This window comes from Bufo gargarizans, chromosome 3 (genome assembly GCF_014858855.1).
Source record: "Bufo gargarizans isolate SCDJY-AF-19 chromosome 3, ASM1485885v1, whole genome shotgun sequence".
Classification (NCBI taxonomy): domain Eukaryota; kingdom Metazoa; phylum Chordata; class Amphibia; order Anura; family Bufonidae; genus Bufo; species Bufo gargarizans.
Genome location: NC_058082.1, coordinates 21,077,194 through 21,103,411, shown reverse-complemented (window position 1 = coordinate 21,103,411; position 26,218 = coordinate 21,077,194). Strand labels below are relative to the sequence as shown.

General features: G+C 43.2%; 1 protein-coding gene across 2 annotated transcripts in view; it reads right to left on the bottom strand.

The window, feature by feature from the left end:
- Positions 1-13,472, bottom strand: part of PGR (progesterone receptor) — a 142,703-nt gene extending 129,231 nt beyond the window's left edge. For both annotated transcript variants that reach the window (XM_044285670.1, XM_044285669.1), the window contains exons 1-2: positions 12,008-13,472; positions 5,231-5,379 (exon numbers count right to left, since the gene is read on the bottom strand). In XM_044285670.1, the coding sequence (XP_044141605.1) occupies positions 5,231-5,379; positions 12,008-13,056 (1,198 nt within the window). In that variant the 5' untranslated portion in view covers positions 13,057-13,472. The remainder of the gene's footprint in view (positions 1-5,230; positions 5,380-12,007) is intronic.
- Positions 13,473-26,218: the final 12,746 nt, after the last annotated feature.

The following is a 26,218-nucleotide window of genomic DNA, read 5'->3' as shown; positions in this document are numbered from 1 at the left end:
CCTTCAGACAGTGTTGACTTTCAGCCTTGTCTTCTAAAGCAAGAAGTCTGTAATCACTAGTGACGGAATCACTTCCACAAGCGATTCTATACATGTCCCCTCACATTCATCAGGTCCACTTATCTCCTCAACGTATCTGGCAGAGAATGAACACCTTTATCATTAGTGACTGGAGATAATCTGCTTCTGTCCTGGGGTCTGACCACTTTATGTTTTGTTTGTTTATTTGGTGGGAACATTACATTAAATTGCACTTGTTTGATTCTTGGGTATATCTGTCACTCAGCCCCATGTCCTGATGAGTGGCTCCTGCCAGGACATGCTAGACAACAAGACACTTCTATTTCACCTTCATCCACCATGTTTTTCCTGCTTCAAACCAGGACTGTCCTGTTTAAATTGTTGAGAGGTGTCAGGTTGCTCAGGGCCCGAAAACTATGTAAGGCATGCCACCCTATTGAAAAGGATATCGTGCTGCCATGCATTGCCAGTTGAGATTCATACCCATTTCTGGTTCCTGTTCCTGCACAAATCATGATATCAAAGGAGTTGTCTCATTTCAGCAAATTACATTTTCCATGTAGCATGTATGCCTATGCACGCTCCTACAGTCCTGGCCACCAGAGAGGTTGGTCTTTTTTTCTATAGTATGCAAGAACGACCACCCCTGCTGGATTGCAGGGTGGTCGTAACCCCTGGAACCACTCCTGTGTTCCCTTTAATGTTTAACTGGTGGTCTCTGTCGACATTGCATCGGCGACCAGGTGTAATTATATCTTGACCTGTCCATTCACTTCAATGGGAAGGAGTGTAATTACAACTGGGACACAGAGCTGTTCACCATGGCAATGTTGACAGCGAGGAGGTAAGCAGTCAAGAGAACGCAATGCTGATCGATGGGGGAGCTGGGAGTTGGACCCCCGCTGATCTGACAGTGATGATCAAGCCTTAGAATAGGTCATCAATATTAGAAACCAGACAACCCCTTTCAGTGTCAGACAATTCTGTTAAGCCAAGTTCAAAGGTTGTAAGGGTACAACCAGAAGGCGCGGTCGTGCAGCTGTTGAGTATCACTGCATTTTTTTAAATTAAACTAAAAGACGACACAATTTAGTGGGTCTGTATCGTCAATGGCCGCACGGTATTGAAGGTGCTGCACGGCCATTAACAATGCAGACCAACAATACAGTGGGGGTCTTCATTAGTTAAATACGAGAGAGTTGTGGCCTAATTGGCCATGCGGTACTCAACCACAGCACAACAGCGTCCCGAACTCCTCACGACCATGTCATGTCTAAAATTCTAGGTGCACTGATAACGACTATTTATTTGTTGTAACTTTGATTACAGAGTGGTTCCACTGTCACCTGTTAAAATCTGTGTAAGGAAAGTTGTTCTGCAAAAAGTCTGGTGTCTATGACGTTCCTCGCCAGGGTATCCACCTATCCCACCCCATATCTCAAAGGGAAAGTAGTTAGGTTCACATTCTCTCCACCTATATCTGGGCACATATGGCCTCACAGCAGGTATATGGGCTGCCACTATGGTACTCACATAGCGTGTGGAACCAGAACAGGTAAAAAAAATAAAAGAGGACTGCACCCCAGAATGCCATAGATTTGGTGACATCAAGACAAGTGAACAATGCAAACAAATATTCTGGGAAAAGCTAATTGGCAAACATCTCTTGTGTCCTGTGCCCAAATGGGTAAAATTGACCAAATATGAATTGTATCCTTGTAGTAAATGTGATGCTTCAGAAAGTTGACTAGTAGTTCATTGGCATCTTCAGTTGCTGAGGGATGGGGCAGTGAACTTGTAATGAATACAAATATAACTTGGATATCAGGGATACAAACTAAAGGAGATAATTCTGAGGGCCCATCCCTTCTCTATACAGTACATGTGCCATGTCCATTTTTCATTGCACCAAAATCTTTGTCAATCTTTGTGATCAGGAAATAAGAAATAGACCTTAGTGGCAGTTGATTGTCTCCAAAGTCACCTCCAAATGGGATTGTCTTCTGCTAGACCTCAGGCGGGGGTGCACCACCAATGAGGCCAGGTGAGGCGATCCCCTCAGGCAGCACCAGGTAGGAGCAAGAGGGGGGCAGCACAAGGGCCATGTGCAATGAGTGCTTTCATTGCGGCATTGGGGTTGGGGGGGCGCCGTTTTAGTTTTTGCCTCAGCCAGCAGAAAGGCTAGGTGCACCCCTGACCTCAGGGGCCTGTTCCCAGAAAGGATCTTCTAGTACATTTTGATGCCTATCTGACCCTGCTTGTGTGTCAAGCAGAGAAGCTGTAATTTTCCGTCTTGCACACCGACGTGGAGGGTTTCAAAACCATGAGCAAAACGACCACAATCACATTGAACTTGTCTCTGATTAACTTTTTTTTTAGCCATCTCTGATTCCAGAAGAATGTGCTTACCATAACGCTCATCCTTGAAAATCACAGAGAGTTCCTTTCCTTCCTCAAGGTGCAGATTACGACAAACATATTTAGTGATCTGTGTCATAACTACAGTATATTATACTTAAAAATAAAGTGTAGGATTTAACAAATCTCAAACTTATGGCTGCTGAGGACCAATGCTTGATTATGGCTGCTGAGGACCAATCAAGCTTTCATAAATGGGGTTTGACCGCTGGGACAACCCATTCCTAAGAATGAGGGTGTCCAGTGCCCTGTCCCAAAAGAGGAAGGGTGTTGGGTCATTTGTCTATGTCCACCACTGCCCTGCTCTCCTCTGCGGGCATGATACCCACACTACTCACCATGTTGCTGCCTCCATGCTTCTGCCTAGTGCTCCAGCCACCATTCCTTAGGACCAATGGCTGGAAGACCCGCAGTATTTAAGGCACCCTTCTCCAGGCAGAGGGTGCCTGTATTTATCCTCCGTTTGTTTCTGTCTATGCTCCAGCTTGTACCTGCCCTGCATGTGTGTTTCAGCACTTCCAGTTTCATTTCTGTCTGTGTTTTAGTTAACCCTCTCCATGTGCCTCATTTGTGTTCCTGCCAAGTATCCAATCTGTCTCCCTCATCTGTATCTTCACTATCACCATGACTGCTGATTTATCCTGTATCTCCCACCATCTACTCTTCAAGGGTGCTGGTGCGTTTTCCATATCCTGAGCATCTGGTGCTTGCATTAGAGTCCCTGACCCCTGTTGGTTGGCTGCCAACTACACCAGGACTATCTCATGAGGTAGCGGTCCGGGTGCTTCCTTGCAGTGAAGACCACATCCTTGTACAGGGGTTAAAGGGTGAATACAAGGGGAGTTCTGGAATAACATCATAAGTGTTTAACCCCAAGCCAAACCAGTTAGGTGGCACAGTGAGTCCATACTCACTAATCCGTAATAAGGGGCAGCATTCAAGAGGACCTGTCTTGGCCTATATTACACAGACAACTCCCTTATATGTGTAATACTTAATTTTCCTTGTGGTGGCATGAAAATGAACACTTACTGCTATGCTTCCACACTGATTACCACTCGAGGTCCCAGAAAACTTATTGTCAATGGATCCTTAACAATTTATCAAGGGTGAATAAGATTTATGAAAGGTGAATAACCACTTTAATGGGTAAAAGAAAAGAGAGGGGACTAAATACTAAATCCAATGCACGTACAAGCATAATTAAAAGGAATGTCCATTACTGAAAATCCCTTTTTTCTAGAAATGTCCCCTAGAAATGAGGCGTTAAAATGGTGTCCCATGTATAATTTTTCTTAGAAATGCCCAAACCTCCAGAGATCTACTGTAATCTCTGGGGAACTTGCCCAAATAGTGTCCTTTTTCCACTGCAGTGCCATCACAGAGAAAATGAAGTATTGCAAGGTGCCCTCTGAAATCAGCATGCTTGGTTGTACCATGATAAATACCCTTTTAGCTAATCTACGATTCAACTAATGAGTGACGGTCCCAAATAGGAGAGTCCTCAAAGAATTACTCTCGACCGGACAATTCTTTAAAGGGAAACTGTCAGGCTTGGCTGTATTCCTTTGTCAAATCCCAAGGCTTGTTGGTAAGTTGGATTTAGACTCGAAAGGAGCCTCTTCCAAGAGGTGGTGCTGACGAGATGGCTCTCTTCCTTGGGAGATACCTGTTTGCATAGTCATCAGCTCATGAATACACCAAACACCCGTAGTTCACAAGACCACAGAACTGGACTTCTATCTTTAGCAGTCACCTTTTCAAAGTACTAATATTGTCTCTTAGTAGTCAGATATCCCCAGAACTTACAGAACGGCTGAACTGCCCAACAACCAGAAAAAATCTCAGATGACAGAAACTGAATGATGATGGCCATGGATGAAGGAGATGGGAATCTGGCAATGGAGTAGATGGGAGATGGTAATAGAATACAAGTTCTGGTACTAGGTACTGAATCTGGATGGAAATGCACAGAACATACTCCGTGACAAGCAACCATAGAAGAACCTGGACATATAAAGGCTTAGATATCAAGAACTCCACCCAAAATTAACAAGGCCAAACTAGGCGTTAAAGAGGACCTTTCACCTAAAAAAAAAATGTAAACTAAGACCATAGCTTTACTTACATGCCCCCATGAAGTGTTGATCGTTCTTTCTTTTTTCAAACTGTGCCCCCGTTTGTCCGCTATGCCCCCCCCAGGAATAATTCCCGCCGTCTATGCTAATGAGCCAGCCTCAAATGGGCTGGCTTTAAAAGTTCTCCTCGGCGTGCCTTCTCTCTTCTCCCTGGCACGGAGCGCATCCAATCAGCGCGCTCCGCTCTTAGCCAGGGAGAAGACGCTCCAGTTCTCGCGAGACTTCAGAGAACTGGAGCGATTTCGTCTATCCGGCTAAGAGCGGAGCGCGCTGATTGGATGCGCTCCGTGCCAGGGAGAAGAGAGAAGGCACGCCGAGGAGAACTTTTAAAGCCAGCCCATTTGAGGCTGGCTCATTAGCATAGACGGCGGGAATTATTCCGGGGGGGCATAGCGGACAAACGGGGGCACAGTTTGAAAAAAGAAAAAACGATCAACACTTCATGGGGGCATGTAAGTAAAGCTATGGTCTTAGTTTACATTTTTTTTTTAGGTGAAAGGTCCTCTTTAACCTAACCCACATTCAGATGCAAAGCAGTTGAGTAGCAGCTGCTAGTAAATAGATGAACATGAAGCAACCAAGAACTCTCTTCTGCTTCAAACATGGATTTTACTATGCCCAGTGGACTATAAGAACCTCCATCAAATTCTTACCTTCTATGGCTCTCTTGAAGAACACCTTACAGCTTCCACAGGTGAGAACCCCATAATGGCATCCTGATGCCTCATCTGCACAAATCAAACAGATCTTCTGTGGTAAGGGGTCAAAGCCATACTGTGGTGTTTCATCTGGATCTTCGGACCTTTGGATACAAAAATACACATAAAAATGTGACTAAGGAAAAAAATATGGAACACAAATACCATGCACTGAAAAACAGACCTTAAAAGCCCAATATGTATCAACGTATAATTCATCTTTTCAAACCCTTGTTCCTATGCTTGGTTTCAACTTTTTGCAAAGTTGTTCAAATATTTATTTATTATAGTGTTTTCCGAGTTCGTGATAAGGTGGCCTATCCTAGGTAGGTCACTGATATACTATTGGTGGGGGTCAAACACCCTGGACCCTCATCAATCTGCTGTTTCGGGCAGCTTACAGCACTGGAACTGGCACTTTGACAGGATCCAGAAGCACAGAACCATTCAAAGTGTAGTGGGTTTTTACCATTCAATTGTGGGAGCTGAGCTACAGGAACCTGGCATGGCTACTACACTAATGGCTCCAGTCAATCTGCTAATTCCTGTGCTGATTGGTGGAGGTCCTGGGTGTCTCCGATCAGATACTGATGAATTATCCTGAGACCAACTCCCAGCACCCCCATCAATCAGCTCTGTGTTAAAGAAGAGCTTTCCCCTCTCCTGACATGTCTGTTTAGTATCTCATTGCATTCCCCATAACAATTCTGAAGCATATATTCGTGTGATTATTTTCTGTGTTGTCCCTCTATTATTCCTACTAGAAGTCTATGAATAAAATTACAACTGAGTGTCACCAGTCTGGAGGGTGTGCCCTTGCACCCTCTTACACTGCCCCATCAATGCTGCCAGCGTAAGGCTGGCAGCACTGATCTGTTATCCCCAGATGTGCATTTATTCTTGCAATTCTAGTAGGAATAACAGAGGAGGGGAACAACATAAAGTCCTATGAAGGGATGCTATAGAATTGTCATGCCACGTGGAATAAAATTATTTAATAAAACAGACGTATAAGGGGAGGTGACAGGTCCCCTTTAAATTGTAAACCAGGGTGTTTCATTGCGTGCCGTTACCCTGGGTCCCTGTGTTCTGCACAGCGATTGTTATCAGAGGCGAAAAAGGCAAGAACAATACTTGGAACTGCATTATATCAAGTGGCAGAGTGACCTGGTAAACATACAAGGACCTCAGCAACAGATAAACTACACTGGCATAGTGCTATATACAATATACCAGCCATATGCTACACGTGCGGATGTGGTGGGGCTAAGCTGGTAATGCTCCAAGTAGATTTACGGTATAAAGTCACAGCAGTGCAATGGAACATTGGCTCTGCTACATCTGTAAAACATTAGGGAACCGACTATGAATTGGCTTGGGGTTACCTATCTATCTATCTATCTATCTATCTATCTATCTATCTATCTATCTATCTATCTATTATCTATCTATCTATCTATCTATTATCTATCTACTATCTCTCTATCTATCTATCTATCACATATCTATCAATCTATCTATCTATCTATCTATCTCATATCTATCTATCTATCTTTTCTCAGTCTACATGACGGACAATTCTTCCTTCTGATTTTATCCACAATACAGCCGTTCCGTCCAGCGCATAAGTAATTGTGCTGCCCTGGAGGGATGGAGAGAAAGGCAGAATATTTTATATATTAGGACGGTTAATTCGCTCACATTAAAGGGCTCGTTCATACGAACGTGTGAAGCCCGTGCTGTAGACCGCAAATCGCAGTCTGCAATGCACGGGCACCGTCCGTGGAGCAGGCGTATGGGGATCACTTGAATAGGTTCTATCTTTCTGCGGTGCAGAAGCACGGAACGGAACCCCAGAAAGCACTCCGTAGTGTTCCGTTCCGTCCTTCTGTTCGGCATCTCCAGATTTGCGGACCCATTAAAATGAATGGGTCCGCATTCGTGATGCGGAATGGCCATGGAAAGGTGCCCGTGTATTGCAAATGCGGTCCGCAATACTGCAACGGGCATCACACGTTCGTGTGAACGAGCCCTAACTACTATTAACTCAACTACATTCTATGGGGGAATAATAGCGGACACCAATCTAAAGGGGCCCGGACAGATTACTGAGGAGCGGCGCACGGTCTGATGTGTACGGGGAGCTCCTGCTCTCCCCGACAGATGAGGTTGGGATGGAGAGCACTGAATGTCAACACCTGATTATTTTCTTCTTCCAGGAGATAAACTGCCCTCAGAGACATCTGGCAGCGACTTTCTCCTCTCTCTCGACTGAAAACACATACACTCTCAGCCAAGCCAAGGATGCCTGTGTATGTGTGAGTGAGAGATAGCAGCTGTAGAAGGTGTATGGGCACCTTCATTTCCTTCAAAAGAAGGAATCTATCTATGTATTATCTGTCTATCTATCTCATATCTCATGGATGGCCAACCTGCGGCTCTCCAGCTGTTGCAAAACTACAACTCCCAGCATTCCCAGTCTTCCTACAGCAGGGCATGGTGGGAGTTGTAGTTTTACAACAGCTGGAGAGCTGCAGGTTTCTATCTACTAAAAAAAAAAACGGAAATGTACAGTATAAAGTTGGCGCCAGATCATCACAATAAATAAGGAAATTTGCAGCACTCCTCACTGGTTAAAAGTATCAAAAAACATCTATCTTCTATCTATCTATAATGTATTAATAGCTATATAACTATCTATATAGTATTTGTTGGTAAGCTTTCTTTATACGCAGTATCCGGCACTTCCCATTAGTAGATTCTGGTCACATATCCGTCTTTTGTTCCATCGCCGAGCAATAATCACATGCGGTAATATCATACAGAGCTGTGAAATTACAAGATATTCCAACAAAAGGAGTAATCTGCTGAGCCTCCACCTCCCCTTATGTTATAATCACTGTACTACCTTATAGTCACATCCAATAATATCACGCACACCCTCAGTCTACTGGGGCGCGTACCCCTGTGCTGGGTGCAGAAGGGGCACAAGCAATGCCTATGCGTGTACCAGACTATTTGTTCCCCATAGATCTTCTCTCTCCAGCACTATTTGCTATAGACAACCACCAGTTGTTTTTTTTTTGTTGTTGTTTTTTTTTTTTTATAGAATTCGGGGGGGTCTAGGACCTGGACTGAAATTAACAAAAAATCATTTTTACTAATCTCTCATCGCAATGTGCCTTTTCCTTCCACTATGAATGTGCAAACCACAGTCCCAGGACCAGAAGACATCGCAGACAGAAACCATAGACATCATCAGACAAATAGAAACATGAAGGGTCCACAAAAGTCACCACCCAATGTTCTTGCTTCTAGAATAAAAAATGAATCAGCTTTGCAAATAGTCTTGATGAGAAATATTCTACCGTTTGCCGTTTTTGTACACAGCTCAGTGGCGTAGCTAGAAATGACTGGGCCCCACAGCTAATTTTTGAATGGGGCCCCCCTCCCCCAGTAATTTTTTCGCAACGCCTTCCTTTCATGCCGCCCCCATTCCTGTGGCTACTAAAGATTGCTCTCTCACACCAGGCCCGGCAGCTGTTCCATCCGTTTTCTACACTGTCTATACTGTCACTGTATATAATTTCACTGTGTAATACTGTTGAGGGGGCCCTGACCAAATCCTTTAGTCCTCCTCCTCCTGGATGGGCCCCTTCTGGGTCAGGGCCCCAAAGCAGCCGCTTCCCCTGCTTTCCCTATAGCTACGCCCCTGATACAGCTCCTGTAACTATGTCTGCCCTGTGTGTCATCACTGTAATCCATCTTCATCAGCTTATTGATAACCTACAGACAGTAGACGACAGAAGAGACCAACACATGACTGCGGCATCAGACTACACACAGGGTTTGTTTGTAGTCTGTCACCATGGAGACATATAGCTTTTCCTAGAAGTTGTGTATACAAAATGGTAAAATATTATTAATCAAGACTGTATGCAAAACGTCTCTTCATTTTTTAATTTTTTTTTAAAGCCCTGAAACAATAGAGAAAACCCCCACCACCCCTCAATGATAAATATAGGAGCCAAAAAGGGCCCCTGTGTTTAAGTAGCCATTGCAGCCCCTTTGCTCTGCCCATTCGTAAGGGTTCTAGTGATTGCATTTAGGAGGGGCCAGCAAAGTTTACCCCACAGTGGAAAGGGCCTTAAACCAATTGGCACATCATGCTATACATGATCCTGGCCGTTTAACCCTTTAGATGCCTCGGTCAATAGCAACCTAAAAAGAAAAATTTTAAATAAGTAAAAAAAAAAAAAGTTTTTTAAAAATTTTAGGGGTTGTGCGGGCTGAATCTTCCATATTTTTTCTTTGTAGTACGTATTGGAGGTGTGGCGATCTCCAAGCAGTCAAGCACACCTGTCCAGTTAATCTGCCCCCTGGAGGCTGGTTTTAAAGTCAGTATAAAACATAGCACCTACCAGTAGCCATTAGGCTCCAGGAGAAGTATATAGTGGGCTCAGCATGCATGTTGGTACTTGCATCCCTGGATCCGATGAAAGCTGTAATGGCACCGGACGGGGTTAAAAGCAGAGTGTGCGCCAAGCATGCTGTACCTGCGCTCCCTGGACTTTATGTGGCTGTCATGGCCCATAAAAGGTAGGAACTAGTGTTAGGCACCACTCATGGAGGCGACCTTGACGTGGTGAGTGGCTTATTACGCTTTGGCCAAAATGTACACCAATGCCTTATTCAACATCCAGCATAAAGGCAGGGCAGAGTGCTGGTTGCAGTGTGCGATTGCATTTTGTATTTTTAAACATTTTAGCCTACTCCATTTTACAAAAACCCCCTTAAATGAACAAAAATAAAGTACTGTATAAACATAATTGGCATCGGCACATCTGCGAATATTAGAACTAAAAAATATTGAAGTATTTGTCCTACACAGTGATCATCGTAACAGAAAAAAAATATTAAAATGGGCAAATAAATTATCTGGGTCTCAACAAATTTTTTTATAAAAAGTGATCAAAAAGTTATACATAATCCATAATGATATCAATAAAAACTACAGATCTCCCTGCAAAAAAAAAAGTAGCCCTCACACAGCTCCATAGACAGGAATATGAAAAAGAAGTTATGGGTGTCAAATCATGGAGGGATAAAAAGATTTTTTTTTTTTTTTGTTCCCCCAAAGTTTTTTATTTTATTTTTTTAATTTTATTAAAATAATCAAAACATAATAACTATATCATAATAACGAACCTGCAGAAAGAAGCTAACATCTTATTAGATTCAAAACCCGTAAAACAATGGTGGAGTTGCATTTTTTCCCCAAATTCACAGAATTTACAACTTCCTGTTACATTGTATGGAATATTAAACTGGAAAGTAAAATTTGGCCTGCAAAGAACAAGCTATGTGAATGGAAAAAATATAAAAAGGTATGGCTCTTGGAAGACAGGGAAGAGAAAATTAAAAAAATGAAATATATCAAGGCGAGAAAAATCGAACTGGATCACACATCCTAATTAAACTCGCTTCTCAGCGCCATGTTGAAGTGTACAGCCCCCTATACTACATGCTGTACAAGAGGCATTTGTGTACATTTTGATCAAAAGGCATAAGCCCGCTCACCACGTCAAGGTTGCCTCTTAGAGTGGGACCTACTCTGACAAATAGGCGCAGCACAGTGTGGTCTGCATATAAGTGGTAATTGACCTGCATTTTCTGATAGCAGTGGACATGTTGTGTTAGACAACTGTTCACATGGTGCAGTACAATGTGGTGGCCTTTGTTTTTGTGGTGCTGTGCTGGTGGGTCGGTGGGACCCGGTGCCATGGGTGGCATTGTGAGATAGCAGGGCTGCTTGGGTCCTGCCACCTACTAGGGCAGTGCTGCTTTGTCACAGCATTTTGCTGCGCCTATTTGTCAGAGTAGGTCCCACTCTAAGAGGCAACCTTGGCGTGGTGAGTGGGCTTATGCCTTTTGATCAAAATGTACACTAATGCCTCTTGTACAGCAGGCAGTATAGGGGGTTGTACACTTTAATATTGTGCTGAGAAGCGAGTTTAATTAGATCTAAACATAGCATTGTGGATGTGCGATCCAGTTCAGTTTTTCTCCCCTTGATATATATAAAAAAAATGAAAACTGCCTGCGTCCTTAAAGGAGTTCTCTCACCTCAACAAATGGCATTTATCATGTAGAGAAAGTCAATACAAGGCACTTACTAATGTATTGTGATTGTCCATATTGCCTCCGTTGCTGGCTGGATTCATCCTACCATCACATTATACACAGCTTGTATCTATTGGTTATGGCCACCACTGCAGTGCAGATACATGGTGGCCAGGACGGGAGCTGCTGCGCAAGCATGCCACCAGAAAGGAGCTTTTTTCTACAGTGTGCAAGCACGACCACCCCTGCTGGATTGCAAGATGGTCGCAACCATGGAAACAAGAAACAAGCAGTATAGTATGTGATGGAAAAATGAATCCATCCAGCAAAGGAGGCAATATGGACAATCACAATACATTAGTAAGTGCCTTGTATTAAAGTTGTCTACATGATAAATTGCTGAAGTGACACAACCCCTTTAAGGGGTTAACGTTTGCTGCAACATTGTATTAATGAGTTATGCGTCAAGTTAGCATTTACTACTTCTGTATGAATACATTAAATATGACATCTGTACCATATTGTAATTTAGGTTGGTATTGGGGAGCATAGTGAGGCATGTTCTAAGTGATCTTCTATGAATTGGTGTTTTAAATTGCCATTAGTTACCTGATGTACTGTACATATGATAGTGGAATCTGGGGTAGGTAGGTCCTGCTCACTTCTCCTGCCTGGTAAGAATGCTGTTGTTGCCCATTAAGACTCAAAGTCTGGTAGATGGTTTGAGATGAACTAGAAGATGAAGGTGCAACATGGATCTGGTTTTCGGATGGTTTACCCATGTTGTGTGTACAAGGTTGGTAGATGGTTGCAGACTCAGTTTTGCAGAGAATAAAATCCATAGGCTCCTCGGTTTCAGGGGTCGCAGGACCTGAGGTGGGTAACATGAAATCCTGGTGCAATAGTCTTTCTTTTTTGGAATGATATAGTAAGACCTCAGATCCTTCCTGCTTGACCTGTCCATCTTCAGGGTGTACAATGGAGATTTGTGATGTGTATGAAGATGGCTGCTGGGATGGGTTGGGGGGAGATGATCTTTGGTCATGGCCACCTCCTTTTACCAACTCTCTTTCTTGAGCAAATAGGTATAACACATTCATATCCAAGTTTGGCAAAGTAATAAGGTTGCTTTCAGGTGCCCGGGGTAAATGTCTACTTTGCGCAATTCCTGAGACACCACTTTTCACAGTTGACTGGTTCTCAGTAAAGTCCTCCATGATGGCTCTGTCTAGAGTTTCCTTCTTTCCAGATCCTGAGGCTTCAGTCCAGACTCCTATGTCCACCATGCCACCTTTAGGGTCACAAGGAGTCCTAATATCTGCTATCCCATGTATCTCAGGAATACCACACTCAGACCATAGGTGTTGGTGGTCTGATGTTGAAGAGTCCAGAATGCAGTCCAAGACATTATCCAGCTCACTGTTATCAGAAGATCCTGGCCCTTCTCTCTTGGCACAGGAGACCTCTGACTTCTCATATAGAAGACTATCCAATGATAGGTCTCCAGGGTCTGTTACTTCATGCAAAAAGTCCACCTGGCATCTGGACCCTCTAGCCAGGTATCTGGTGGTTTCCATCCCTGGATCCTGTGCTGTTTCTGGACACTGCTTATTTGTATCCTCCATATCAACAAGTAATCTTCCTGGTGTGGCTATCATGAAGTCTGAGAACTCTAAAACTTCTCAGGTGGTTCCTACTGGCAGAGAACCAGGAGCTAACCCTTCAGTGCCCTTCTCTCTGTGATCCCTGCTTGCTCTTCTTGATGCTGAAGCTCTCCAGATAAAGTTTAATGAGGCTGGGCTGCCTGTTGCTTGCGCAGTACTTTTTCTCCTCCTGTGTCTGCTGAGTAAATCTGCCTTGCTCTGCTTGTTTTGTAGATGGGCTCTGAAAAGACTGTGAATGCTCTGCACCCCTTGTGCTGTAGACTCTCTCTGCTCTCTGAATGCAGGGGATTGGCATGGAAAGCTGGCACTGATCTCTTCTTACAGTGCTGAGACTGTCACTTAGCTTGCACCCCTCCAAAACTGGCTTGCCTTCTGTGTGCAGTGGATCTCTTGCTGTGTAGGAGACTCGCTCTGAGCTTTCATCCCTCAACGTCTTCTTTGCCTTGTGTGCAGTGGCACTGGTGTGCAGGGGACTGGCACTGAGCAGTAAATGCCAGGGTTATCACCTGGATTAGAGTAGAGGTCACTGCCTGGACATCTTTCTCTACTGTGAGTCTCTTCCAAAGTCTCTGCACTCTCTGCTACTTTATAACTGTTTGTCTCACTTGTCTGGTAATTGTTATATTTATTTATTTATTGTTTGTTTACATTTTTTGTATTTGTTGTCAGGGCTCATTATAAGCAACAGTATTTTCCTTTATAACTTCATTTACTTACCTTGTGATATTACCCTTCTCTCTCCTGGCAGCAAGTAGCATCAGGGGCTTCCTCTCTTATGCCCCTTTGAGACCATGACACCGGGTAGGTTCTAATTTCCTCCCAGCAATCCCAGGGGTTCTAGAATCTTCATTAAAGGGACCCTGCACCTATTTTACCTGAATGCAATCTATTCCCCATTATCGCCTATTTCTTGTAGAAGAGATGGCGTCTGTAGTGGCTTTACAATGGGAGTTTTTATGTCCAGAAATTACCGTGATTGCTGCTTCATCGCTTTACCTCACTTTAGTCAAATGAGGTTTGTTCTTTATTGTTCATTTTTTTAGCATGCCCCATCTACTGGACGATTACTGCTCCATAATATAACCAGTTTTTAAATTTAAAGGCTATGTACACCTTTAGAGTCATTTTGTTTTATGATTGCATTTTACTCATTTTTGGCTTAAAATCATTTTTTCAATTGGCCTTTATTAAACACTTCCCGACCGCCCATTGACTATACACGTCCTTGAAATGTATTAGTGCAGGATCCAGCATAAAAAATACTGCGCAGACCGGTAAAAATGTGGAAAAAAAATGAAACGGAGTGACTGATCCGTTCTTGTAATGCATTTGTGAGACGGATCCGCATCCAGATCCGTCTGCAAATGCTGTCCGTTTGCATGCAGATTGCCTCATCCGGCAGGCAGTTTCGGCGACGGAACTGCTAGCCGGATCACCCTGCTGCAAGTGTGAAAGTACCCTAATAGAGTATCACAAAATGGCGGTATGCATAAGATGGTGGTTCAACTGTTCAATCTTGTCATTCAACATAAAATGGTGGATATATTTGTCTCTTCAGTATCTGTACTCTCACTTTAAGTTATTTAAGCACTTTATGATCTCTCTGAGAGGTATATCTGAGGTTAACCAAAAGTTTATTTGCTCTACTTGGTTTTCAATTTGCTCTATACAATTGCTTATGATCTGGTGTAAGCAGTTTGCATTTGTATACTCTCAGTCCTTTGACCCTTTGACTGTTCACAAATATGTCTCTCCCTGTCACTGTGGTGAGTTTGAGCTTCACTGGTTCTGTAGCCACTTGTAATTTCTTGCAGATTTCTTCATCAATGAAGGTGACGTCACTCTGGGCATCCAGTAGCGCATAGGTGTATACCTTCTTGTTCCTCCTTTTAGGATTTGTAATGCACATTTCTTTCCTTCCTCAGTATCTTTAGGTATTGAGGATTTATCTTTGGACGTTCTTCATGTAGTGGTGTAGGATGGCGTCCTTTACAAACGCTGCATGTGGCCTTTTTCTTACACTCCTTAGTAACATGGCCTTTTCTTAGGCATCCGAAACACAGTTGGTTATCCAGTACAATTTTTTTCTTTTCATTTGGGGACTTCTTCTTCAATTGTTGGCACTTGTGTATGGAGTGGTTCTCTCCACAGAACATACATTTAAGGGTAGTCTGAATGTCTGTCTCTCTACTGATCCCAGTAGTGACTTTGGACTTGCTCTCGTAGGTATCTAGACCATTAGCTGCTGCATTGGTTGCAAAGCTAGTTGCTCTTGCACATCTTATCTCTCTTTCAGGCCTTTCTTCTAAGGATTTTAAGACGTAAGATGTTGTTACTGGATTACATGCTATCCGTGCTTCCTTATTGACGAACTCAGAGAACTCTTTAAAACTTGGGAAGTTCATGCCTAGATCTAACTGTTTAGTCACATAGCGATTCCATCTAGAAGCCACTTCTTCAGGTGTAGCTTAGTTAGCATCCTGTGGGTTTCTAGATAGTCGTTCAGTACTTCCAGTCCTTGAACATGTGGGATGGCATTGCTGCATGCTTGCAAGTAGTCACCATACTTTTGGAGTTTGATGTGTTCTTTAGGACCTATTTTAGGCCAGTTATTCAGTTTCTCTCTGAAGACTCTTTGTACTAAGAAAGGATGACCATATCTTGCATTACATTTTTCCCAAGCTTGCTTGTAGGCTTCTTCGTCTTTTCTATAGAAGTTGCCTTCAAGAACTTCCTTGGCTTCTCCACCAACATATCTCTGAAGGTAGAATAACTTGTCAACTGGACTGAAGCAATGATGCTCAATGATCATCTCAAAACTTGCCTTCCAGTCTATGAACTTCAGTACGTCTCTTGAAAATACAGTAGGTTCCGGAACGGAAAGTCTAGCTAGGACTGTTCTCTGTTGTCTTGCTGGGACAATGGTTGTAACATTCTCCTGAGCATTGCCGTGGCATCTAGGAATTGAATCATCCTGTTCTATTTTCTCATTTAGTTCTGAATTAGGTGAGTCCCTGTCTTTATCTTTTCTGGTAGAGATAGAGGGTAATCCACATACCTTTTTCCTAACTCTAGACTAGGCCTCTCTTTGTCTTTCTGAGCAGGGATGGAAGGATAATGACTTATTTCCTCACTACAAGCTGGAGATTTCCTTCCATTCTCCTGGGCGTATGAAGAAAAGTAGGAGTCTGTTTCTTGCTCCTGCAAGTTGAGGAGCGCTATCTCTTCACCCTCTGAGGGTATAGTTCCACTATAAAGAGCCCTTTGCGCTGTGGAATTAGAAGAATTTTGATATCTCTGACTTTTTAGTCTAACCAGACTGTTTATCACTCTGTAATTCCTCTAGCGCCGTTCTATGGAAACAGTAGGTTTAAAGAGCACACCAAATGCTTGAAATAACTTCTTTATTAAATTTTCTTCATATAACACTACCGCCTCCGCAGCACATAGTCCATGTACATAACACGTGTTGAATAGAGTATTACAAAATGGTAGTATGCATAAAATGGTGGTTCAACTGTTCAATCTTGTCATTCAACATAAAATGGTGGATATATTTCTCTCTTGAGTATCTGTACTATCACTGTAAGTTATTTAAGCACTTTATGATCTCTCTTAGAGGTATATCTGAGGTTAACCGATAGTTCACTTGCTCTACTTGGTTTGCAGTTTGCTCTATACAATTGCCTATGATCTGGTATGAGCAGTTCGTATTTGTATGCATTTTCTAATTTGGTCGCAATTTGTATGATTTGTTTGGTTTGTATGATTGTATGGCTCTCTAATTTGTTTGTATGGTGGAACTGTAAGTAAACATACATATAACCATTTCAGTATACTGTTCTAATCACTATATTACCAGTAGGAACATTATATAACTGTTTTAAATACCTATTTTGGCCTCTTGATTCCATAAAACACAGATCTTAGTGGAGTGTGTGTCTGTTCAGCTCCCCTCTCTGGTGAATAATGATTACAGCAGCTCCTGCTATGGGGAATTTCCCACACAAGCTGTGTGTGAGGCTGGCTATAATTGGTCAAAACTCCTGGGCTGTGTGAGGCTAGCTAGGATTGGTCAAGACTCCTGCTTAGCAACAACAGTTTAACTCTATGCTTTCTGTTGTGTCTGCTGTGTCATTGAGCTTACCTTACATTATATAATGAATCTTAAAGGCATATTATCTTTTTCTGCTTCTGTGATCACAACATACATACCTGTTATATGACATCAAAAACATGAAGTCACTGTAAATAACTCTGCTTTTGTCTTTTTTATTTTATTTTTAAACTCGTTTTATTAAAGATTACCATTCCAGGTGTGAATCAAATAGAAATGCACAGGGATTTCCCACGCAGGGGAATAGCATCACATGATTTATATATAAAGTACAGGGCATACAGAGTAGATCACAATAGACCATGCAGAGCAGAACAAGAAATAAATACAGCAAGTCGTAGACGGTAAGTGAAGGACTAGCCTCATCGCGCATCAACTAAGCTCAGGTTATCAACCACTTGAGTGTATATAGGAGTTTTGCAATGTTAACGAGGAAGAACACCACTCTCCCCGAACCTTGTGAAACTTTTGCGGACTCTTACTGTGCTTTAAGACTATATTTTCCATGGCCACAGCATGGTTAACTAAGGACTTCCACTGACTTAATGATGGTGGTCTGTCTCCCACCCACCGAAGCGCTATAGCTTTCCTAGCTAAAAATACAGTTTTCCCCAGAAAATTTATATTATAATGAGTCCAAGACTCTTCATCCAGAATGCCCAGTAGGCACAATTTGGGACGTAAAGGAACCGTAGCTGGGACCATAGTTGACCCCAAGCACCAGTGTCCAAAAATGACGAATATAGCTACAGTCCCAAATCATATGCCAAAAGTCGGCATTGTCTGTTAAGCATTTATGACATCTATTGTGAGGACTTCTTCCCACCTTATGTACCCTGGTTGGAGTAAGGTAATTTCTGTGCACTATAACAATATAACAATTGGACCAATCTGTTATTGATAGAGGGTGAAACCCTGGTCGGAGTCAGCAGCGCCTCGTTCCAATCATCTTTTGTCAGAGTAGGTATGAACATCTTCTACTTATCCTCAATGGCAAGGGAGTTCATTGTCATGCGATTGCAAAGCAAATGTGTATACAGTACAGAAGTGAACCCCCTCGGGCCCTGGGATCTCAACACACTGATTAAGGGATATTTCAAGATACCTCACCCCACACCTCTTAACTGAGCCTGTAGGGCATGTCTCAATTGTTAGTATCTATAAAACATATTACAGGGGACTCCGAATTTCTCCTGAATCTGAGAAAAGGAACGTAAATGCCCACCCTCATATGTCTTCCAATGTGATAACCACATGAAGTCTCCACATATCAGCTCCTTCTATTAATTCTAGATGAGTAAACATGAGATTATCCCACAGCGGAATGACATCAGGTAGATCCTTATACATATGCAATTTAGAAGCTTGCTACACTTGATGCGCCAGCTTATGCAGAGGCAGGAGACGACTACGAGGGAAGTAAGAATTTTCCAAAACTGGCCAAAGAGTGCTCAGGTGCAAGTACTCTTGTAGGAAATATTCAGCATTAGAACCCTCTGGATATTGGTGTGCAGGCATAAGCTAGAAGATACAAGCCCTTAGAGAGCAAGACCATTTTAACTAAATTCAGTCTTCCCATGGTGGAGAGAGAGGGATTTCCATGTTTTAAATTTGTCTGCAAAGATAGCTTCCAGAAGTTCTATGTTCAGGGTGTATGACATTTGTACATCTCTTGTGATTTTTACTCCTAGATACTTGAAGCGATCAACTAGTGCAGCGGCCATGTGTGGGCCCAAAGGGGCATAATAGCGGACTTGGTCCAATTTATGTGCAGCCCCGAGAACTTGCCAAACTGCTCAATAATCTCAATCGCTCTAGGGAGCACAACCTCAGGATTGGTCATAAATAAGAGCAAATCGTCCGCATAAAGCCCAATTTTATCCTCCCTGCAGCCCATTGTAATTCCCGTGTAGATCTGGTCCTGCCTGATTCTAAGGGCTAGATGCTCTACCGCGACCGCAAATAGCAGAGGCGATAAAGGGCACCCCTGCCTCATGTCTCTCTTCACCAGGAATGTGTCAGAATAAGGGCCATTTATAAATACGTTAGCTTTAGGTCGTTTGTATAATATCTCAATCCACCTAATGAATTTTGGCCAAAGCCAAAGCTCTTTAACACAGTCAGTAGAAATGTCCACTCGATCGAATCGAAGGCCTTAGCAGTATCCAGGGAGGCCAAAGCCCAATGGTTACCCTCAGCCGCACCTATCTGTGCAATCACCTGCGCCCTCCTGATATTATCAGAGGTTGACCTACCCGGTATGAAACCTGACTGATCTCTGTGCACCACGGCAGTAACCACCCTGTTTAGGCGATTAGCCAGAATTCTAGTGAGTATTTTATAATCTATATTCAAAAGAGAGATTGGACGATATCATCCGCACTTTATTGGGCTTTAGGATGACCACTATCGTGGCGTCATACGGAGAATCCGGCAAGCACCCACGGGAATGAGCGGTCACATATAGTTTGTGAGGTTGCGGGCCTAGTATATCAACATATTTGGAGTAGACTTCTATCGGAATGCCATCTGGGCCTGGCGCTTTCCCAGCAGGGAGGTCCGTGATCAGTAGCTTAATCTCCTCCAGTGTAATATCATCTTCCAAGACACCTCTATCCAGATCACTCAGCTGAGGATGGGGCACCTAAAGAAGGTATCCATCCAGCTCATGTGCCGTGTAATTTACAGCAGGGTCATACAGGTCTGTATAGAAGCTCCTGAAGCATGATAGGATACCATCCACTGATTCCACCACCAGACCATCAGCATTCCGTATTCTGATAACCGGGGGGGACATGTTACTGCTGCGCGCGAGATGTGAAAGAAGCTTGCCAGCCTGATTGCACATCTCAAATGCCTGCTGTTTGAGGAAGAATGATTTGCGATTGCTTTTTTTCTGTCAAATGTACCATATATAATCTGCCTCTGTTAAGCCATTCTATCCTGTTCTCCTCAGTCGTGGAAGTTGTAAAAGCCCTTTCTGCCTCTCTGCATCTAGTGTGTAGTTCCTCCTCTTTGCTCTGCGTATCTTTCTTGATGTAGGATATAGATGACTTAAGGCAACCTCTCAGGTACTCCTTCATCGTATCCCAGAGCAACAAACCATCCGTCTCAACATCCTGCACCTCCAGAAACATCATCAGTTGGTCTGGAACCCTGTCAGTCATGGTGAAAAGAGACAACCAGAAAGGATGTATGCACATCTTGTATCTTACCTCCCTGTCTAATAGCATCGGGCAGTTTAAGCTTTTACCAGTGCTGGAGCATGGTCCGAGGATCCCTGGGCCCATATCTCACATCATCAAGATCGGTGTATACCAAGGCATTTCCTAAAATGTAGTCTATCCTGGAAAGAGCTCCTCTAGCTGGGGTAAAGCATAAGTATCCTTGCAAAAGCGGGTGTCTGATCCGCCACAAGTCCAACCAACCCATCTCCGCAGCTATTCTGGATAAAACAGTGTCAGAAGGGGAGCCACGATTCCCTCCACCATCCCTGTGGAATTCATGCAACTCATTGTGCATTACCAGATTAAAATCGCCCATGCAGAGCAATCTAACATTGGGATATTGAGCTACAAATCCTATCACAGTAGTCAGAAGGGAAGCAGTGGTAGGCGGCGGATTATACACATTAATCACAACATAGGGGACACAATTGATGTACGCATATAAGAATATATATTGCCCCTCCGGATCGACTACCGAATGTTGCACCTCCCATCTACGGCTCCTATGGACCAATACAGCGACGCCTCTGGAGTGTGAGCTGCCATATGCGTTAACTAGGTATTGAACCCAAGGTTTTTTAAGCCTGTTCCCAGTCTTCTTAGTACGAGGAGGATGAGATCTGCACACCCTATGTAGTATTGGGTGCCCACGGTGGACGATGAATCGTCTTGTGTCAAAGTAGAAAATTCGTGGCACACCAGAGTCAATTAATGCTTTTTAATTGAGGCAGAAAGGGATAGATACATATAGTTCAACAACATTAGCACTAAGTCCATGTTGTTGAACTATATGTATCTATCCCTTTAATGATAATTATTGTATGTCTCTCCTCACAGATTCGATAATGTGGATTTTAGAACTAGAACATATGGGTGAGACAACTTCCCCCCCCCCTTCCTCCTCCTTTCCAACCCTTTTCCACCCATTTCCTTTCCCCCTTTCCCTAATCAACCCCTCCCCTTTCCATTCCCTTCCCCCTCATCCAATTAGCCCAGTTACCATTAAAGTGTATTGTTATGTGACTACTATAGGACGTTGGTGTTCATCATCCAATTATATGATTATAGAATTATGTATATATACATCTTATTAGTTACTTACTAGTGGTCTTCTACAAGCCTCCTATATACAGCTACAGCGATGATTTCTCCTCATTAATGCACCGCTAGTCCCGATATATAGTTATCACATTAAGGGCAACCTCCATGCCTTTTCTTGCCCTAATACACCATTGCGCATGCGCTAAAGATCGTGACTAGTGTTAAGCGAACTTGTGTTTTAAGTTCGGCGTCTAAAGTTCGGGTTCGGGTTATCGGAGTATCCCTTTATGGATTCCGCTACCACGGACCATAACGGAATTTAGAATCCATAACGGGATACTTCGATAACCCGAACCCGAACTTTAGATGCCGAACTTAAAACACAAGTTCGCTCAACACTAATCGTGACGTCATCACGGACGCACGTAGCCACCCGGGAGAGGATACATTCTAGTCACCTTTATAAACCATAGCGCGCCTTCAACTGTGCATACATCCGGCAGAGGTCTTTGTCTACAAACTACAGGTATTTGCTGGTCTCTCTCCCTCTTCCTATTTTGAACATATTCTTGTATAGAACAGGATATATTACCGCATCAGGCGCCTCGTAATACATTAGACAGCATACTAGGTGGTATTTGGTTGTATTTACCTGCATACTTGTATGTGCTCTATGGCTTTCACAGATTTATGTTAATTGTGATGATATGTGGTGATTCTACCACCCGTTGTATGCTGCATGTGATTACCCTACTGTGACTTTCTACATAGATGGTACTTATGAAATTGTCTCTCCTTTTCTTTCTCTTGACATGTATACCTGACCCTCATCTTTTTATCTATTTATGATTTACATTTTTATTCAATCATTAAATAAATTTACAAGTGATTCTTATTTGCATAAAAAGGCCAATCACATTGGGACAAACTATACGACTTTAAATTATATACTCCAATCCGGATGTACTATACACTATATATATATGATATGATGTAAAACGTCTATCAATTAAAAAGCATTAATTGACTCTGGTGTGCCACAAATTTTCTACTTTGTTCCCAGTCTCCGGCGTGAGGTGAGTTTCTTGTAAGCCAATAATGAGGGGGTTAAAGGAGCGAATGTGTGAAAATACTGCTATCCTTTTCTTGGGGTCCCCTAATCCCCTTACATTCTGCGACAAAACCTTTAGGGAGGCCATTGTTGATCTATCCCTATTCCTATAGAATACCCTCCTACCCTGTCCGCAGGAGAGGTACAATCTGTTCTTTGGCTCCAATGCCCTAATACCCCACCATCTAGCACTACTAGGAGACGAGCCAACACCTGGATGGAACAAAACCAAAAAGAACACAACTTAGTGCACATACAGTAAGTAATGAAGTGAATAAATGATCGTTGGAGTCTGATCCAACTAACATAGTGGCCAAGTTCTCGGGGACCTGCATAGTACAATTAGATGGAATACCTATGCAGGTGTTGCTCCCACCCTTCATCTGTCACACCGGTGACAGGTTTTAGAAGGTCTGAAAGATTATCTGCACATTAGTGATCTGACAGCCTCTTTTAGTTTTGGTTTCACTTTGTCTGTGTGTTGCTTGTATGTCCACACCTCCTGTTCAGGTGTGGATCATGTGACCTTTACCTCCCCCTATTTAGTCTGACTTTACCCATCACTCCTTTCTCTGGATAGCTTCATTTGGTTTTTTGGAAGAGCTCGAGTGTGGTTCTAGTTGAAGTCCTGTTCATCCATCATCCTCAGAAGTTAAGTATTCCACTTGTTGTATTTTGTATTCCCCCCCACCCTTGTTGTTTACTAGGCCTCAGCGAGACGCTGGTTCCTTCACCAGGGAAGGAGCGGGTAGTCTCTGCCCTGTCATTATCATTAGGGCATCCGAGGGCCACCAGGGTTTTCTAGGTTTCTGTGTATGGGCATCTTTAACATCGTGAGGTGTCCATACGGATAGGAGTTAGGGCCAGGAGCAGGCTTTTATAGGTGGTGACCCTTTTCCTTTCCTAGCGGTGAGGCCTAGTGTCTTGTTCCCTTCCTTCTTGTTGTCTTTTGGTGTTCTCCCCTACTACATCCGTGACATCATCAGCTTGTAAATCAACATATGACGTATATTCAGGAACAGTGACATAGTGTGCACAAGAAAAATAAAAAATTACACTACAACATAGAATTCACTGTAATCAAAGCGACCCACATCTCCTGAACAGGCGAAGCCAACAAGTAAGGAGACAGAAGGAAACAACACAGCACATCAAGTCCCACTGCTGAAGGCGCAACGACAGGTGAGTATTACGGTGAACCATAGACCACTGTGCAACAGGAATACTTGCGTGAGCCACGCTTCCAATACATCAGTGTGGTCCTGAACGTCCCAATTTCCTGGAGACCCAGTCTTCTGCTTCTTTGGGGTCAGCAAAGAAGATGGTTTTTTCGCCGTCCACTACCCAGAGACCTGCTTGATACGCCATTGAGTATTGCAGATTTAGGTCCCGAAGACGCCGTTTAACCGAGACAATGGTAGCTCTCTTCTTTTGAAGATCAGCGGAGAAATCCGGGAATAAGGAAATGGTCGCATTTTCATGCTTGATTTCTTGTTTATTCCTCGCTTGACTAAGGATGAGATCTCTGTCTTTCCAGTTTAATAATCTTGCAAGAAGGGGCCTCGGTGGAGCTCCAGGAGGAGGGAATTTGGCAGGAACCCTGTGCGCTATTTCTATGGCGTGGAGAATGGCGCTTCAGGGAACTCAAGAAAAGTGACAGGGTCCCGTCCCTCTGCTTTTTCCGGCATACCCAGAATTTGGACGTTGTTACGTCTGGCTCTGTTCTCCAAATCATCGCATTTCTGCTGCAACTGATTCACAGAGCGCTCCAGGTCTTGCACTTTATGCACCATGGGCCTTGTCAGGTCTTCTAGGGCAGAGACTCTGTCTTCTGTGTTCTTAACACGATCTCTTAGCTGCTGAACATCATGCCGGAGCAGGCCCAGGTCCACCCTCACCTCCTCTATTTTCCCAGTGAGCGATGTCTGGCAGGAGGAAATCGCCGACATTAGCTGAATATAGGCTGTCTATAAAGGGATTCTGTCACTTCGTTTTAGCTTATAGTGATGTGGACATGCATGGCTAGATCGCCGCTAGCATGTCCGCAATATACCTGTCCCATAGCGCTGTGTCCTTTTATTGTGTTTAAAAAATGATTTTATAAATATGTAAATGAGCCTGGTAAAGAGCCCAAGGGGCTGTACTAGCCTTCTTGGAGCCCAGCCACGCCCCCTGTGAAGGAGCCCAGCACCGTCCTCCGAATCTCCTCCTAGCTCACAGTTAGATTGCCGCAATCTCGCGATGCGCGTGCTCGCGCATGCGCAGTTCCTTCCCTGAGGCTGATGCCAGCACAGGGAAGGAACATTATGCCGCAACTGCGCATTGCGAGATTACAGCAATCTAACTGTGATCAAGGAGGAGATTCGTGGTTACAGGCGTGCTGGGCTCCTTCAAAGGGGACGGGGCTGGGCTCCAAGAAGGTTAGTACAGCCCCTTGGGCTCCTTACCAGGCTCATTTACATATCTCTAAAATCATTTTTTAAACACAATAAAAGGACACAGCGCTATGGGACAGGTATGTTGCGGACATGCTAGCGGCGATCTAGCCATGCATGTCCACATCACTTTAGGCTAAAACGAGGTAACAGAATCGCTTTAAGGTAAACTCCGGTTCCTCTAAGCCCCCAGCTTCCAAGTGCTACGCCGCCTGGCCGCGAGTAACCGCAGCGCGCAATGGTGAAGGCGCTGCGACGCCATGTTGTGCCTCTTTTTGCGCGTATTCTATGAGCTTTTCAGGCGCAGCTTGTGCTTTGTTCAGGCCAGCTACATTTTGAGTTTTTATTTTTTACTCTCTGCATTCCCAGAGCCATAACTTTTTATTTTTTCTTTCACATAGCCGTATGAGGGACATTTTTTGTGAGACAAGTTGTACTTTTTAACTATGCTGTTTAACCCCTTAAGGACCCTATTTCACCTTAAGGAATTGGCCATTTTTTGCAAATCTGACCAGTGTCACTTTAAGTGATGATAACTTTAAAACGCTTTGACTTATCCAGGCCATTCTGAGAGTGTTTTTTCGTCACATATTGTACTTCATGACACTGTTAAAATGAAGTAAAAAAAAAAAAAATCATTTTTATTTATAAAAAAAAATGTAAAAAATTGCAAATTTCCAAGTTTCAACTTCTCTACTTCTATAATACATAGTAATACCTCCAAAAATAGTTATTACTTTAAATTCCCCATATGTCCACTTCATGTTTGAATCATTTTGGGAATGATAGTTCATTTTTTTGGGGATGTTACAAGGCTTAGAAATTTTGAAGCAAATCTTGAAATTTTTCTGAAATTTTAAAAAACTAAATTTTTAGGGACCAGTTCAGGTCTGAAGTCACTTTTCGAGGCTTACATAATAGAAACCACCAAAAAATGACCCCATTCTACAAACTACACCCTCAAGGTATTAAAAACTGATTTTACAAACGTCGTTAACCCTTTAGGTGTTCCACAAGAATTAATGGAAAATAGAGATACAATTTCAAAATTTCATTTTTGGGGCAGATTTTCCATTTTAATAATTTTTTTCCAGTTACAAAGTTAGGGTTAACAGCCAAACCAAACTCAATATTTATGGCCCCGATTCTGTAGATTACAGAAACACCCCATATGTGGTCGTAAACTACTGTACGGGCACACGGCAGGGCGCAGAAGGAAAGGAAT